General features: G+C 40.2%; 1 protein-coding gene across 20 annotated transcripts in view; it reads left to right on the top strand.

Moving 5' to 3' along the window:
• Positions 1 to 18417, top strand: part of DENND1A (DENN domain containing 1A) — a 509645-nt gene that overhangs the window by 20699 nt on the left and 470529 nt on the right. For 6 of the 20 annotated variants that reach the window (XM_060608723.3, XM_078436500.2, XM_060608720.3 and 3 more), the window contains exon 1: positions 402 to 574. The exons of 7 other annotated variants lie outside the window; for them this stretch is intronic. In XM_060608723.3, coding sequence (XP_060464706.2) covers positions 417 to 574 — 158 coding nt within the window. In that variant the 5' untranslated portion in view covers positions 402 to 416. Of the gene's footprint in view, positions 1 to 401; positions 575 to 2920; positions 2984 to 3086; positions 3150 to 18417 lie in introns of those variants that run through there. 7 more of the 20 variants (XM_078436503.2, XM_078436505.2, XM_060608722.3 and 4 more) reach the window with 4 other exon arrangements.

The following is an 18417-nucleotide window of genomic DNA, read 5'->3' as shown; positions in this document are numbered from 1 at the left end:
CCCTTATGTCCTACTTCTAAGCACACATGCATGTACCCTTGGTTCACTTCCAATCATTCTTCAGGTTTTAGCTCAGACAGAGCTCTGGAGAAACCTCTGAGCATCCCCTTTACCTTTCCTGCTGCACTTGCAGGAGCTTTGCCCATCAGCCCTAGTTGTTACTGTTGTTGATTTTCCCCAGAGTGTACAAACTTCATGAAGTCAGGTGCTGTGAGAGCCTTGCTCACTATTAAACTTTGAAGGACTTGCACAGTACATGGCACATAGTGAGTACTCAGTTAATACAGATTGAAAAATTAATGTTTAATACAGTGTAGAAGTTTGGTGTTGACCAGGTTTCATCTTCAAAGAGTATATAATCAGTAGTCTTTTCGTATCTTTAACTCCCAAATATTTATGATTTTTCCAAATAACTAATGATCCTCAAATCATGTGGTTTTTGGCAGATTCCCTTTGGGATTGTAAATATTTACTTTTTGGAGACTAATATTGTTATGCTTTATTCCTGGAGCAGAGAAAGTCCAGAAAGTGCTGATTTAACTGGAGGATGCAGCCTGGATGTGCCTCACTTGTGGTGACTACAGTATAAATTCATTTATTCTTATACTGATCATTGAAAGTTGTTTCTACTCTACTTGTAAGATGGTTATTCTCTTTGGTGCCAGAGGATGGGCATTCACAGCCTGGAATTAAAGAGGAAGAAATTTATAGAGTGTTCTGATGGCCTACTTCTTAATCTTTTCTCAGGCAAATTGGTCTCACCTTTCCCATCTTGGACTGACTTCCTCATTGGAAAAGTTTCACACTGCGTAGGAAAGAACAATCTAGCAGGAATATGAGTTGCACATTATTAGCTCAGTGGTGCTCAAACGTGTTCCGGTGATCGAGTGCCTGAAAGTCATGGTATTGTGTGGAATACTCTGAAATATTTATACATTAAATGTCAAACTACATTTCCCCTCCCTAAATCTGATACTATTTTATATTCTATTTTAGAAGAGACAGGGAATAGCAGGTGAGAAAGGTTTAAGAAAAACTTAGGAAAACTTAAAATTAGATTACATTATTTTTCTCATGCAAATTGAGAAGAGGCCATTTTTGGCCTCTTAGTCTAGTTCCCAAACCTCCAGTGTTTTAAGTAGCATAGCTGAAGAACTATTAAATTCATTGAATATGGGGGAGAGAAGAGAGAACTAAAATAGAAGGTGACCATGTCAAGGTTTTCAATTTGGGAGCATCAAAACACCACTGACAGAAACTGGTGAGTCAGGAGGGAGAACTGGCAGTGAGGTCAAGAAGAATGACTTCGGTTGACGGTAAACTTAATGACAGGTCAACGAGAAAAATGCAACAGGCAGTTAGAAGGTAGCTTTAGCACCTATCACATAGTATGGCCTTCAGAAAAATACTGGATGGCACTGTTACCAGGAAGAGACTGTAGAGCTTTGGAAATCATTGGCACGGATGAGAAGCATGAAGCTATGAGCGTTGTTTTCAGACTGAATATAGCAAAGCACAGTTCAGGGTTTGGACCTAAGAGGAAAGAGGACTGACCAAGATAAGCAGCGTAGCATGCTGTTGGGATCTCAGTGGAAATGGGAATCCAGAGAAGATGATTTGGTTTAACAGTGGGTTGTGGATGTCCTTTGAGAAAATGGTCTCAGGGTGGTGTTCCACTAATTCACTCCCGCAAGGCAGAAATCTAGGAGTTGTCCTTGATTATCTCCCATATCATTTGTCCCTTCAGTACAGTGAGGGAGTGCTGTCAAATTCACCCTCCTAAGCAGGACACAAAAGTGAAACTATACAAGAGTAATGGCTACATTAGACTTTATCAAAATTAAAATCTTTTGCTCATCAAAAGACACTCTTCAGGGAAATGAAAAGACAAGCCATCAAGTTCTGAAAACTCAATTTGTACACTCTTGCTACTCAATAAGAAAATCCAGGGGCGCCTGGGTGGCTCAGTCGGTTAAGCGTCCGACTTCGGCTCAGGTCATGATCTCGCGGTCCGTGAGTTCGAGCCCCGCATCGGGCTCTGTGCTGACAGCTCAGAGCCTGGAGCCTGTTTCGGATTCTGTGTCTCCCTCTCTCTGACCCTCCCCCGATCATGCTCTGTCTCTCTCTGTCTCAAAAATAAATAAACGTTTAAAAAAAAAAAAAAAAAAAAAAAGAAAATCCAGTAAAGAAAAACGGGCAAAAGATTTGAACACTTTATCAAAGATGATCTACAGATGGCAAATAAGCTTATGAAAAGACGCTTAGCATCATCAGTCGTTAGGAACATGCAAATTAAAACTACCTTTGGAAGGCTCTGTACAACCAGAAGAGTGGCTAAAATTAAAAAGACTTACACTATGAAGGGTTAGTAAGGATGTGGAGCAGTTGGCATCCTCATGCATTGCTGACAGACTCAGATGAGCCTTGGTCGTCAAAACCCACTTCATGGGGTCATTTTCCTGAGCTCCTCTCCTTCTCTTATCTCCCTGTTTCCCTGGGCCTCTCCGTTTGTTCTGCAGGTCAGAAAACTGGGGCTTTGTTTATCCTGTTCTGGGCATTTCCCACGACTACATCTGTAGTCCAGACCTAGCAGTGGGAGGACACGGAGGAAAAGAAAGTAATTGGGATTTGCCCCATTCTCTTAAGGTTGCACTACTGATTGGAGAGGAAGGTTCTTCACACGCTGCTTTAGGTACCTGTTGATCCCCCTGCTTCTTTTCCACTCCTTGAGCCTGAACTAGAGTGCTTTTCCTGGAACTCTGTCTATGCCGTTGTCAACTCTAGTTTTTATGCTGCCTACATCCATGCTGAGTGATGCCAGAGGAAAGAAAGCGGTAAATGTATGGTTTATCACTGGGTTGGTGAAACTGAATTCTAGTTTTCTACCCCAATCCATATACTGTTATTTCCCTTCTTGATTCCTCAGACAGGTGCTCCATGAATTTTGCCCTGGTTGTAGAGAGATGTAGCTATGAGAGACCAGGTAGAGTATGCTTACTATATTTTTACTTGGAACCAGAACTTCTGCATTTCTTTTTATCTGGCTCTGCATTGATTGGACTTCTTGAATGTGTATCTGTTGTCAGTTTTGGAACATTGTCAGCTTTTTTTCAGACCGAGAACTAAGTGAAGATGGGAACCCAAAAAAGGTAAATAGAGCATTAAAACCAGTTTGGGTTGTACCCCATTTTCTTTACCTCTTCTGGAGTATTAATTAGTCTCATAATTTCTGTGTCTACCTTTGTCTTTTGCTTTAATAATTTCTGTCTCTGAACACTGTTCTAAATAATTTCTGTAAATTCTTGAACTCATTTTGGTTGTATCTCTAATTCATGTTGGTTGTGACCTTTCTGCTCTTAACCAACCATAGAGTTATTCTTATTTTGAGAAATGCTTTGTTCTCTTCAGTTTTGCTTGGTCACGTCATAGTTGATTACTCTTTACTAATTTTCAATCCTTTTTTTTCCTTTAAGCTTATTGAACATTTATTCCATATCCTGTCGTTTGTAATTGTAATATCTGAAATCTTCAAAAGTCGGATTCTGCCATCTTTTATTTCTGAGGTTCTTGTTTATGGGCTTTGTTTCCCTGAGGATTCTAATTTTTGCCCACAAACGCATATTTCTTAGAGCTGTGTGTGTGTGTGTGTGTGTGTGTGTTTAGGCCAAGGTTGAAGTGAATTTTTCCAGAGAAGATTTACATACTTTTTGTTAGTGTTCTGCAGCCACTTTCAGTTTGTGACCACTTCAACTTGAATTCCTGGGCTGAGGTTTTTGACCATTCAGTAGCAGCCCCTTGTGAGGGCCAGCTTGTGGTTGAACTTGCAGGAAGATTGCCAAGTTTTGAGAGTAGTGGTTTTCATTATAGTTCTTGATGTGTATGTGTGTGGATGGGTTTCTATCTTGACCACCTTTTGTAGTCCAAGTTTAAATTATGAGGTGGGGAGCATATGTTATTCTTTCTGCCTCAGGCTGGATGTTACTTTTGTCTTGTATTCCTTGAGCCCCTCTTAAATGGGAGAATGAATTTTGCATTGAACTATGCAAATGCCTTCAAGGGGAAAGCTAGTTTTTGTGTTTTGCTTACCCTGTTGGGTTTCTCTCGGCACTTAGTTCTTCTTCATCTGAATCTTCCTGATTTTCTTCCAGGCTCATTAATGTATTTATTGGAGAAGATAAAAACATCCATTATTTGTAATTATTTTCAGTAGAGGATCAGAAAGTTACTTAGCTTGTCATATTGCCAGAAATAGAATTCACAGCTGCAATTTTTCCAAGTTTCAGCCTGATTTAGTTACTATCCTTCAAACTTTACAGGAACACTTATGCCTCAGTACTTTGATCAGGCTGTTTCCCCTGCTTAAAATCTCCTGTTCTCCCCACCTAGCCAAATCCTGTTCACTGTCCAGTGTTCACTTCAAGTTCTACCTCTTCAGGAGAAGCATCACAGAATGCCCTAGTTCAGTACTTCCCAACTGTTTGGAATGCTTGTACCAATAAAATCTCAAAAACAAGTTTTGTGGAACCACATGGAAATGATTATCTTCCATCATTATTTTTGAAAAGAAATGGCATTTTTACAGCAAAGAGCAGGAAGAACATGTCAGATTAAGGACGGTTTTAAAAATTGAATTAAACACTTTTATATGGAGACCACACTGCAAAGTCCCTGCTCTCCCCCTCATTTTGCTTCTGACTGTAAATAGCCTCATTGCAGACTGTCCGCAGGTAATTGGACCCATTGCCTTCAGCCAGGATGAGGTCTTCAACTTGCAAGCCCACAGCATTTTATTACCAATTATGGGGCATACCTATAGTCATGTATTTTCTCATGGCAGTTCATGTTTGTTTACATTTTATTAAAAAAATTTTTTTTAATGTTTAATGTTTTTGAGAGAGAGTTGGAGCATAAGCAGGGGAGGGGCAGAGAGAGAGGGAGACACAGAATCTGAAGTGGGTTCCATGCCCTGAGCTGCCAGCACAGAGCCCAACACGGGGCTTGAATTCACGAACTGCGAGATCATGACCTGAGCCGAAGTCGGACGCCTGAGCCACCAGGCACCCCATACCTTTACATTTTATTATATTTTATCTCCTTGACTGGGTTGTAAGCTCCTTAAGAGCCATTATATGTATGTATTTAGATTATTCATAAATATGTGTTGAATGAGTTAAATTTAGATGCCTCTGATGATAGTTGAAACCTAGAAATATTTATAGAGCACACATTTGAGTATATCACAGCTTTGAATGTTGTTTATTTCTTGAGGAAAAAGAAGTTCTAATATGAATCATGAGTCTCTTACTCATCTCCCTTCTCCTCAGGGAAATTCATTCAATTAACAAACTTACTGAGTGCTTGTTAAAAGCCAGGCCTTTTGTTAGAGGCTGAGAATACAAAGATGAAGTGAAACAAGGTTCCAGTCTAGTGGGTAATATGTACATAAAAGTAGAAAGCATGGAATACCACCTGGGAAGCCTTTTAATAGAGCTTTGAAACCGGTCTTGTGACAATGTGGAGAGAGCAACTGAGTTTTGTAAGGGAGTCAGAGAGGCCTCCAGAGAGGAGGAGAAGGCATTTGTTCATTTATTCATTGATTCAGCAAATAATCTCAAGTCCCTATTATTTGCCAAGCACTGTTCTAGATGCATCTTGAATGAACAGGATGTTTGGAGGTAGAGCACATTTTAGGAAGGAAAATTGTGATCAAGAACATACCCTTTGAAGGAACAACAGACCTGGGTCTGAGTTCATACACTGCTACTTACTAGATATTTGTCCTTGGGGCAAGTTATTTAATTTCTACAAGGCATTTATTTATGTATGTACGTGTGTATGAGAAAGAGCTTGAGCAGGGGAGAGGGAGAGGGAGAATCCCAGGCCCATGCCCAGTGCAGAGCCCAACTCAGGGCTTGATCTCATGGCTGTGAGATCATCATCTGAGCTGAAATCTCAAGTCAGATACTTAACTGACTGAGCCACACAGGCGCCCCATCTACAAGACTGGTTTGTAAAATCCACAGACACTCCCTACATCACAGGATCGTCATGTGGATAAAATGAGGTGTGGTATATAAAATAGTTAGCACAGTTCCCTGCCCTTCTGAAACAGCTCAATAAAAAGTAAGTGTACATACAAGCCATGGGCGATTGAGGCCTGATGAGAAGCTGAATGTGACTGTAACATGGGAGGTGTGTGTGTGTGTGTGTGTGTGTGTGTGTTAGTGAGTAGTGGCAGAAGCTGAAGGGTCTGGCTGGGGCTCAATTGGAAACAACCTTGCTTGTCATGTTAATTAGTATCTTTATTATTAAAAAAAATTTTTTTTTAAATGTTTATTTTTGAGAGAGAGATAGAGAGATACAGAGTTCAAGCTGGGGAGGGGCAGAGCGAGAGGGAGGCCCAGAATCCCAAGCAGGCTCCAGGCTCTGAGCTGTCAGCACAGACTCCGACTGAGGCTGGAAGTCAGGAACCGTGAGATCATGACCTGAGCTGAAGTCGACTGCTTAACTGACAGCCACTCAGGCACCCTTCTTTTTTTTTTTTTTTTTTTTAAGTTTATTTATTTTGAGAGCGAAAGAGAACAGGCATACAAGTGGGGGAGGAGCCAAGAAAGAGGGAAAGAGAGAATGCCAAACAGGTTGCACACTGTCAGCACATAGCCTGATGTGGAGCTCCATCCCACGAACTGTGAGATCATGACCTGAGCTGAAATGAAGAGTCGGATATTTAACCGACTGAGCCAGCCAGGTGCCCCAGTATCTTTATTTTGAATGCATTTGGGAGTCTTGGAGATTTATGTTTTTGTCTTTATTGACTAAACCGTGTTGTGACACGTAGAGCTTCGCTCAGTAGTTAGGAGCATGGACTCTGAAGCCAAAATGCCTGGGTTCTGGGTCCCACCTTCCTCATTTCCTAATTGTGTGACTTCAGACAGGTACTTGAACCTATCTGTACCTTAGTTTCTTCACTGGTAAACTGGATTGTAAATTAACCTATCTTACATGTTTGTTTTGTTTGCATATATGCTCTTGAGCTACTCTTTTTTTTAAAGGTGTCAGAGGAAATATTTAAAATTTAGAATTTTAAAAAGCAGTAAAAGTAGATCTATATGATGGGTCTCTTCCCTTCCCCCTAAGGCCTCTGAGACATGTCTGCCCTACACTGAAAACCACTGCCCTAGAAAAGTGACCATCTTTCACTTGTTCGTTGAATTGATATTCAGGGCAAATAACTTATGAAAGTTGGGAAGTTAGCATTTGTATTAATCTAAATATTTTGATAAAAAATCATGAGCCTTCATATTAATTAAAACATAACTTTGTATTTTACAAAAAAAAGATTTTGCAAAATCTTTTTTTTTAAATTTATTTATTTTGAGAGAGGGGGAGAGAGCATGAGCAGGGAAGGGACAGAAAGGGAGAGAGAGAATCCCAAGTAGGCTGCACACTGCTGGCAAAGAGCCCCATGCAGGGCTCAAACCCATGAACCTGAGATCATGATATGAACCAAAGTCGGATGCTTAACCGACTGAGCCACCCAGGTGTCCCTGCAAATCTTTTTGACTTAGAATGCTAGAGCTACAAGATGTCAGAACTAGAAAAGATCTTAGTGATCTGTTTATAGATAGGGAAATTGGATTCTACAGAGGGAGGTCTTTAAAGCTGTGCTATAGCCAGTCCCCATGTGCTCATGTTTTAGACCTTTTGGCCCAGTGTTGTCTCATTTCTTGCCCAGAGTGGCATAGCCAGTTCATTGCCAGAAGGAGGGCAAGCAGACAGTTTTCACCATTCTAGGAGTCCTGCTGCTTCTACCTCTTGCTGTTTTGCAGTATGTATTCTTGGCTTTAATGTTGACTTTGCTGTGAAAGTTTACTCGGTGAGTCCATGGGTTGTTTTTTGTTCTCCTGATTGATCTTAGAGCTCTCGGAAAGTACCTAAGGGTTGGGACTTGGGCTGATTAGGTATTCCAAGATGCCTTTCCTATATTGTTAAGTTTTAATAGCTGTGATTAATAACCGTCTATCCATAAATCTAGGATGTAGGTAAACTATGAAAAATAAAGATGTTCTAAATTAAAAGTGGGTATTATTATTTACCTGGGTGAGTAAGCAGACCCACCATAGCTGAAAATCATAAGGAAAATTACAGTTGTTTTCCTCTCTGTTAATAGTCTTTATATTAAGGAAATGGCAGACCCTTGAATGGGTGTCCATGACTGGTCACACAGAGCCTGCATGCTCCTGAACATTCACTCGGGAACTAAGGTTCTGCAATTAGGCTCTCAAAACATTCTGACAGTGTTTAGGCTTTTCTAGTCTCTCAGGGACCATACAGACTCTTGTGTTGGATTTTCTGTCTTTCTTAGTCTTTCATTTTTAAGCACTGTTATTTAAGTGGGTCCTAAACCTGGCTGGCTATGCACCAGAATCACCTGGGGAACTTAAAAATTTTTTGGGAGGGGGGAGGGCCACTGTAGATCCTCTGAACCAGAACCTCTGGAACACGTGGCAATCTATATTTTCAAAAAGTTTCCTCAGGTGATTTTCTTCAAACAGTTCACTGACCGAAGTTCTAGAACAGTTGTATAACTGACATCAGCTCTGAGGTTTCATTCTGGATTCTTAGGAGAGAGAATCTGATTCAACTTATTCTCAATCCTTGTCCATGTATTTTTTCTAATTGAATAGTCCTATATTTTGCTTCTTAGTGATGGATGAATTTATAGCAGTTTTCAAGCTATATTCCCATAGAACTTTGGTTTTCCATGAGTTGCTGTTAAAATTGAATGATGCTGGATATTTTTCCCCAGGTCTGTCTCTTTCTGCCCCATCCCCCCCCCCCCCCCCCCATAAATGGACAGAATATTTCCATTTAAAGTAAAAATTTCTGTTGTTGGACAGAAACTCTTAATTTTTATATAATCAAACCTCTTCATTTTTCACATATGGTTCTTTTTAAAAAAGTTTATTTTCATTATTAGTAATCTATACATATCACGTGGAGCTTGAACTCATGACCCCAATATCAAGAGTCATGTGCTCTTCTGACTGAGCCAGCCAGGTGCCCCACTGGTTTGTGCTTTTGAAAGTCTCCTATCCTTCACTATCCAGATCTATGGTTTGGGCTTTGAACACTATCAGAGAAGGAGTTCAAAGAGAAGGAGATTAGATGGAAATGGAAGAGTTGTAGATGGAAGAGAGAGAATGAAATTATCTTAATTTCAGTTCCAAATTCCTTTCTGCATAGATGGTCCTGTTGTCTGCGTGACAACATGACCTTTTCAGTCCATATGCCTTTAATTTTTCTTGCCTTATTTCCCTGGCTGGACTGTCTAGGACAATGGCGAAGTGGTGTTGGTGGACATCCTTGGCTTGTTTCCAATCCTGGAAGGAAGGTATTCAGTATTTTACCATTAAGTATAAGGTTAACTGTAGGTTTTTCATAGAGGTTCTTCATTAGGTTGAGGAAGATCTCCTCTATCCCTAGTTTTCTGAATTTTTTTTTATCATGAATGTGTATTAAATTTTATGAAATGCTTTTTGTGGATTGATTGATAGAACTGTGATTTTTCTTCTTTAGGCTATTAAGATGGGATAGACTGTATTGAATGATTTATCGATATTGAGCCAGCCTTACATCGTTGGAATAAACTCCACTTGGTCATGGTGTATCTTGTTGAATTCTATTTGCTATTTGCTACTATTTTGGTAAGGAGTTTTTTTGTCTGTATTTGGGAAGGATATTGACCTATTGTGTGTATGTGTGGAAGTTATATTTTTGGTAGTGTCTTTGTCTGGTTTTGGTATTAGAATAATACTGGCCTCATAAAATGAGTTGAAATGATTCCTCTTCTGTCTTCTGGAAGATACTGTAAAGAATTGTTTGTTTGTTTTTACATTGAAGTATCTCTATGTACAGTGAGTTATTAAGGTAGGTATCTTGGGTGTCTGCAGTTAAGGTATCTGGGGTATCTGTAGTAAGGGAGGCATCTTGGAAGACCCGTTCAAGGAAGTTCATTTAACCCAACTTAACGAACCTTATATCCTTCATGTACTGACGGAAACACTGGCAGCACCCAGTAAGGCCCTATTTCCGGATCAGACTGTGCCAATTTGAGTAGATGCGGCAAGGATGAGAACCCTCGCCAGATCTCCTCGGATGGCTCCAGGAGAGCTGCTGGTGACGTCTTGCTCTCTTGGGTGCAACGAGGCGAAAGGTAGAATTGGTATTCTTTAAATGTTGGGTAGAGTTCTCCAGTGAAACCATCTGCATCTATTGAGATGATCATTTGACTTTTTTTATATAGTTCTTGTAGTACCATTTCTGATGCTCTTTATTTCTTGGTATAGATCCACATTTCCATCTGGCATCATTTGTTTCTGCTTGAAGGACTTCTAACATTTCTTGTAGTGTGGGTCTGCTGCTGCTGAATTCTTTCAGCATTTGTGATGTCTGAAAAATCTTTATTTTGCCTTCACTTTTGAAATATTCTCTGGGAATAGAATTTGAGGTTGTCAGTTTCTTTCTTTCTGTACTTAAAAGATGTTGTTCTACTGTTCACTCATTTGCCTTGCTTCTGACAAGAAATCTGTCATTCTAATCTTTGTTCTTGTGAATGTAACATGTGTTTTTTGTTCTACTTTTAAGATTTTCTCTTTATTACTGATTTTGAACAATTTGATTATGATGTGCCTTAGATTTTTTCCTGTTTCTTGTGCTTGAGGTTTGTTGAGCTTTTCGGATTTGTGCTTTTATAGTTTTCATCAAATTTAGAAAGTTCTTGGTCATTATTTACTTAAAATAGGTTTTCTGCCTCTTCTCCACCTTTGGGGATTCCAATTACTGATATATTAGGCTGTGTGATGTTGTTCCATAGGTCAGTGATGCTTTGGGTTTGTTAGTTTGTTCCCCATTCCCCTTGTGTGTTTCATCTTGGGTATATTCTAAAGATCTTCAAGTTCACTAATCTTTTCCTCTGCAGTGTTTACTCTGCAGTTAATCTCATTCAGTGGATTTTTCATTGTAGTTTTTATCTCTAGAAATTCAGTTGGGTCTTTTTTGAATCTCCTGTGTCTCTTAATTTTGTGAACACTTGGAATACAGTTAGAACAGTGGTTTGAATGTCCTGTCTTCTGATTCTAACATCTGTGTCAGTTCTAGGATGTCTTCAATTGATTTTTCTCCTTGTTATGGGTCATATTTTCCTGATTCTATGCATGTCTGGTAATTTTTTATTGACTGCCAGCCATTGTGTATTTAATTTTGTCGGGTGTAGGGTATTTTTGTATTTTTCTGAATAATCTTGGACTTAAGGCAGTGATTGGAGGCAATTGAAGGGTCTTCTCATTTGTTTTGCATCTCTCAAGGGATTGCTGTGCTTTGCTGCCTGATATCTTGAAAAACATTGTTTCATACGTTACATTAGTTGAGTTTGAAAGAGTTTGATCCTTCTGGGTCTTGTCTTTAAGATTTGCTAGGTGGGACTGAAGCAATAATCAACCTACGGCCAATTGTTCCCCATTCCTAAGGTAATACCCTTTTCTATCCAATGCACTATGAATCGTGAGTTTTTCCGCCTTGGCTTGGCTTTTTAACTTTTTTATTTGGTTTTAAACAACCAAAATCTTAACAGAAAGTTGATAATACAATATGAAGAACTTAAAAAAAAAAACAAAAACCCAAATCAAAACAGTTTTAAGTGAGGTGATCTGATGCCCCCTGAAAAATTCAGTGGGCTTTTCCTACAAACAAGGACATTCTCCTATGAAACCACAATCTAAACCTCAAAATCAGGAAATTAACATCAATGCATTACTACTCTAATCCTTAGACCCCATCCACATTTCAGTAATTCCAATAACATTTTTTTTATTATAGCAAAAAAAAAAAAAAAAAAAAAAATCCAGGTCAGAATCACACATTGCATTTAGTTGTCGTGTCTCTTTGGTTTCCATCAGTCTGGAAGAACTCTTAGTCTTTTCTTGATTTTCATGACTTTGATACTTTTAAAGATTACAGGCCAAATATTTTTTTAGAAGATCCCTCAATTTGAATTTGATTGTCTGAGGTTTCTTAAGATTAGATGCTGGTCAAGCATCTTTGGCAGGAATATCATGGAAACGATGCTAGTTTTCCCATTGCTTTCTAACAGGTTGTCTCATTACTTAAGTTGATCACTTTAACGAGTTAATTAAGGTAGGTTTTGCTGAACTTCTACACTGAAAAGGTATTGTTTTCCCTCTTGCAATTAGTATTTTGTGGGAAGGTACTTTGAAACTATGTAAGTGTTTTGTTTCTCATTCAGTTTTCAACCTATTCACTTACTTATGTCAATGTGGACTCATTTTCCTATTTTATTTGATGGGTTAGTAATCTGTTAATGTCATTATTGAACTTGATGCTCAAATGACCCCAGATCTGGCCAGCGGGAACCTTTTCAAGCTTGTCTTTTTGACAGTTCCTATCATTCTTTGAGCACTTCTTTGCTTTCTGACACAATAAGATGTTCCAAACTTATCTTGTACTTTCTCTGCCCCAGCCCTGGAATCGGCTATTTCCCCAAGGAGTTCTGGTTCCTTTTAGAGAAGAATTGTATTTAGAACTTAATGTCTGGGTACTAGGTATATTCATTGCTATTGGGTGTTGCTGCTTCCAGACTGAGCCAGGAAATATGTGTATGGTCAAAAGTCACATTACAATGCGGGGCTCTTGGGTGGCTCAGTTGGTTAAACATCCTACTTCAGCTCAGGTGATGATCTCACTGTTCGTGAGTTGAGCCCCGCATTGGGCTCCGTGCGGACAGCCCGGAGCCTGGAGCCTGCTTCAGATTCTGTGTCTCTTTCTCTCTCTCTGCCTCTCCCCTGCTCTCGTTCTGTCTCTCTCAAAAATAAACATTAAAAGAAACTTCCCTTATAAAAAAAAAAGATTACATTTACATTTTATTTCCTTATGGATATATTTATTGAAAACTTTGTGTTCACAGTAATACTTCCAATTCAAACCTAACTCTACAGAATTCTGGTTTCTTGTTAACTTCGCTTGTAAGAAAGCAGGCCCTCCTTACTGGTCTTGGGCTCCAATTAGGCACATTGCCCCTTCACCCCTACCCCATGTGGATGCTCTCCTCTTTCACCTTGCTTTCCTGGGATCACAGCACCTACTCTGGTGGTTTGAAATGCCACTGCCGTCCCTGCTGCCCTGTGGGTACCTTGCTTGGACTCTGATGCTCCATCATGCTGAGCAAGCCTGACCCAGCCCCACATGGCCAACCTCTTTATACCTACCCAGGCTTCCACACCCCACTCTAGGGTGCCCTTGTGCTTGGACATGCTCCTCACCCTCTTGGGTTCTGACACCCATGTACCTCTGTGCAGCACACTCCTCACTCCGCTTATGTTTCAATATCCTTGGCCCGGCTGCCCGTGTGTGTGAACACACTTCTCCCTCCGCTCAAGTTCTGGCTCCCCCTGAGTGAATGTCTTCCTTATCCACTTGGGTTTTGCATTGTATTGCGAGGTCATCCCTGAGGATGGATGTCCTCCTACCGTGCTCATGTTCTGACATGCCTTGTCAGGGTCTTTGAGGGACATTTTCCTCGCCGTGTTCGGGTTCTGACACCCCACACTGGGCCATTGTCCACGTGGACATCTACCTTGCTTTGCCTATGTAATAACTTTAGCACTAAACTGTTCAGAAAGAGCAGAGGAAATGTTAGGGAAAGGGAGGCTTTTAAGTATTTTTTAAGAACAAAAGTTTATCAGTTGTGAAATAGATATGATCTTTGCACATGTTATAAATATGGTTGAAGACTCTATTTCACACTGCAGCTCAGCACAGCAGAGAATTTCTTAAAACTGTATGGAGTATTGTACATGGCTGAGGGGTGTGCAGGCACTGTTTTTCTTGAAATCCAGCTAAATTTCTTCCATTTGCTTTGCTCATAGTGGCATGAGAATCTTTCCATAGGCATATATGGAAAAGTGAAACTTTGAAAGTCCTCGCACAGCAGGATCTGTGTATCTTTATTAATCTGATCCTGAGAGCATTATTAGAAATGAAAAGTTAAGTGTAAAATCTTGAAACGACTTGTTTGTATAATTACACAACTAAGTTAATCATTTTCTAACAAGTCTCAACAATGACTGCATTCTTCTATGGAGGTGTTAACTTGTTATGGGTTAGAAAGCACCCTTTGATACAGCATTTTCGGCCTGGAAAACGGCTTTAATTTCAGAGTTCACTGAAACAAATGGAGACTTGTTGGAAATATTAACACTACTCTTTTGCTTGTTTGTCTGGCTTAAAGGAATCAATGTTCAGTAGGTGATGTTTGCTAGCATGTTCCGAAGCGTATACAGTTTCTCTTGACTATGTTGTCAACTTGAAGACAGTTCAACTGGTATGAATTTTGAAACATACCTTAGCCGCCTCAGCATATAAGTCTGTAACTAAAGAAACAGTGTGGTAAAGTCAGATCATTAGACTAGGTTGCTATTTTGCTTGATAGATAGTAGCTATCTAGTGTGTGAAGATTTGATGCTGTGAAATGGGCGAGGGGTCCTAACACTGTGTTGCAGTTTGTAGCTCAAAGTAACACTTAAAGGGATGAGGGCCTAGCATTATAGCATGGTTACCATATGCGGGGAAGATTCATTTTGTGAGGAGTTAGTGTTACATTTTTCTCCTAATCTCATAATACGTTGTAATTGAAGAAAAGTAGATCCTAATTGAAAGCTGATGATCCAGCAGAGTGATCAATAGCATGATGCTCTAAAACAACAACAACAAAAAAACCCATTAAGCTTTCCTGCTGCCTGAATATTGTCAAAGCCTTTGTCTGTTTCATGACTTCAAGCTGAGTGTACTTAATCATTTTGAGAACATGGCCCTGAGCACTGAGCATGGCCCTTCCAGTGAATCACTGAGAATTGTGTTCAGAAGAGTGGTATTGAATAGAAATGCTCTCTTGGCTTACTTTCAGGCTTCATTCTCCCAGAAGCAAGAACTGAACAGACCTCCCTTCTTTCAAACACATTTTAGCTGTTGGTGTGTCATTTTTCTGTATTTAAGAGCCAAGGCTGTTGTCAGCAGGTGTGACTTATTGACTTATTGATTCCAAAGAAAAATATCTCTAAAGACTAACAGTCGTGTGTAAGCAGTGTGTTCAGTAAGTTACCTCTTGTCAGAGAGAGAAACAATTATTGGGAGTTGGAAACCACATGTCAGGTGTTGGAGGAAGACTCATTTGTCAAACACTTACTATGCCAGGTGTCAGACTGGGGTTATGAGAAGACAGTCGGTGCCCTCATGGAGCTGCCAGTCTAGTGGGGAAGATGGATATTTGATTAGAGGTACAGGGGTGGTTCTCCACTGGTTGCCCATTAGAATAAGTTGGGGGAGCTTTAGACAAATACTGATGCCTGGAGATTCTGATTTAATTGTTCTGGGGTGTGGCCTGGGCATTAGGACTTCTAAAAGCTCCTCGTGTGGGGCTCCTGGAAGCATCCAACTCTTGATCTTGGCTCAGGTCATGATCTCACGGTTTTTGAGTTTGAGTCCCATGTTGGGCTCTGTGTTGATGGCGTGGAGCCTGCTTGGGATTCTGCCCCTTACCTGCTTGTGTGCATGGGCACACGCACGCGCTCTCTCAAAATAATCTTTGAAAAAAAGCCCCTCGGGCAATTGTAATTGCATCAGAGTGGAATGTGGTAAGAACAGCAAGAGTGGGGGAAGCACAGTGAGCCCTGGGAAGGTAGAGGGGGGGCTCTACCCAGACTGGGTTATGGGTATGGGGCATTGAGGAAGGCTTCCCAGAAAAGAGGAAGTGCTGAGCCGAGGCTTGATGAGTGCATTTGTCAAGGGCAAAAGACCGGAAAGACTATTCCTCCCAGAAGAGCACCTGAATAATGTCGAATGGTAAAGTGGTTCGATCATCCTTTGGCTGCTCCGTGTTGATTCAGCTGCTCCCTTGCTTTGACTATGGTTAGTTTATCCTCTGAGTGTCGGTACCTCCTCTTTAAATGGGACAACAACACGTACAGGGTGGTTGAAGGTTAACTGAGATAATGCACGCAAAGTGCTTAGCATCACGCCTGGCACATAGAAACAGTCACTAGTGGAAGTGTGCAGTAACGATGTTATTAGAGAACCAGAGCATGGTTTGTTCAGACGGCTGCAAGTAGTTCTGTCCAGCTGGATGTTCGGGTACAAGACTGCAGGAGATCAGGGTGGGTGGCAAAAATACTGGTTGGCAGGTGGGCAGGGTTCCAGATCATTGAGGTATACGAATGTAAGGCAATTAGTAGTGGGATATCATGGCAGAACCAGGACATTTCCATGGTAATATGTTAAGCTAGATCATGAAGTGTTCTGGGAAAACTTGGGTCCATATTGGAAAATTGGCTCCGAATATGGTATTCTCAGCATCATTACGTGTACTGAATTAGCAGTGAGTGTTAATAGGACAGAAATAGGATTTTCGGTTCCTTTAGCCAAGTAGTTAAAAATATTGAGCATCTTGAAGAGTAATGGAGGAAATAAGCAGTCTCAAGGTAGTCCCAGAGACTCTCTGGAAAGTGTTATAGGCTTAGTTGTTTATAGGCTTAATGAAAATATTAAGAGTCTCTTGGCCATTTGCATTTAGAAGAGACACTTTTAAATTTGTTTTTTGTTTTTTTTGTTTTTTTGATTTGCAGAGAAATAGAAAATGCTTCCATCTGCATTGGCTTCACTGGCCCTTAAAATAACTTATGTATATTTGTTGGTATGTTATATAACTTGTCACAGCATTAGTCACCACTTCTTCCATAAGGCAACATGTAAGTGATCATGGATAAGCATGACTATAACTTATAATTATAGTCCAATTTGTTCTTAGTGTTTTTAGTCAGCTTTTTGCCTTTTTTTTTTTTTTTTTTTTTTTTTTTAAAGAAACTGTCATAATCTTTGGCTCCATGTAATAAGAACTCTGGCAGCTATTTGAACTGAGTGAAAAACTTAAGTAGTTTTATTATTACTCATTAGAATGAGGCAGTAACCATGGGTAGCAAGAGAAGAGGAGTAAGCTTCAGTGCTTCTACAAATGCTGCTTTTCTTTGAAATTATTTTATTGCAAAAGCGCTGTGGAAATGATGGATTCTTGAGGTAGACCTTAGGATTATTTTATGTTGTGTGTACTAAATTATTTGGAAGAAGAGTTCCATTTAACTAGATCAATGGTTCATTCTTAGAGTGAGATCACTAGTCCAGCAGCGTCGCTGTTACCTGTTAGTAAACAAATACTTGGGTACTCGTTAGAAATGCTTATGCTTGGGTCCTACCCTGCTTCCCCCCTCCCCCCCCCCCCCCCCAGCCCCCAAACTCTGGAGGGGGCTGGAAATCTCTCTTTTCACATTTTGACAATCATGGAAGTGTATAATCACTTCTGTCATTTATTGAAATCTTTCAGACCCCAGGAAGGCTAGTCTGTACTTCCTTTATTCCTTCTACTTAGTGTTTGATTCTGATTAATGTGCCAGGCACTGTTTAGGTACCTGGGAAACACTAGTGGGTATGATCAATGAAATCCTTGCTCTCCTGCAGTTTACATTCAAAGGAGGGAAACTGACAATGATCTAGATTGTGACAGGTATGCTGTGGAAAATTAAAATTAGATGGTAGAGAATGTGTTGGGGAAGGCCTTTCTGAGGAGGTCAAGTAGAAGCTGAGTTTTGAATGGCAGGAAGGGTCACCCGTATGAAGATCGATGCGAAGACTATAGATAGGAATGAGTTCGGTGTGTTTGAGGAGCTGGAAGAAGGCCAGTGTGGCTGGAGTGCAGTGAGCACAGGGGAAATGTATGAAATGAAGTTGGAGAGATACAGGCCAGATCATGTAGACCCTTGTAAGGACTTTTTTTCCCCTCCTCAGTTTTTTTTAGTTTTTTTCTATTAGAGTGAGTGTGTGTGTGCACACATGTGCACGTAAGTGGGGAAGGAGAAGGGGGAGAGACTCTTAAGCAGACTCCATGTGCAATGCAACACATAGCTTGATCCCAGGACCCTTGGGATCATGACCTGAGCTGGAATCAGGAATTGGACACTCAAAAGACTGAGTCACCAGGTGCCCCAGTTTTGTTTGATTTTTTTTTTTTTAATTTTAACTTGTTTTATTTTTTATTTTTTTAAATTTACATCCGAATTAGTTAGCATATAGTGCAACATATGCTAGATGATTTCAGGGGTAGATTCCTTAGTACCCCTTACCCATTTAGCCCATCCCCCCTCCCATAACCCTCAGTTCTCCATATTTATGAGTCTCTTCTGTTTTGTCCCCCTCCCTGTTTTTATATTATTTTTGTTTCCCTTTCCTTATGTTCATCTGTTTTGTCTCTTAAAATCCTCGTATGAGTGAAGTCATATGATTTTTGTCTTTCTCTAA

Source organism: Panthera onca, chromosome D4, assembly GCF_046562875.1.
Source record: "Panthera onca isolate mPanOnc1 chromosome D4, mPanOnc1 haplotype 2, whole genome shotgun sequence".
NCBI classification, from domain to species: Eukaryota; Metazoa; Chordata; class Mammalia; order Carnivora; family Felidae; genus Panthera; species Panthera onca.
The sequence above is the reverse complement of the archived record's forward strand: the minus strand, read 5'-3'. Positions and strand labels throughout refer to the sequence as shown.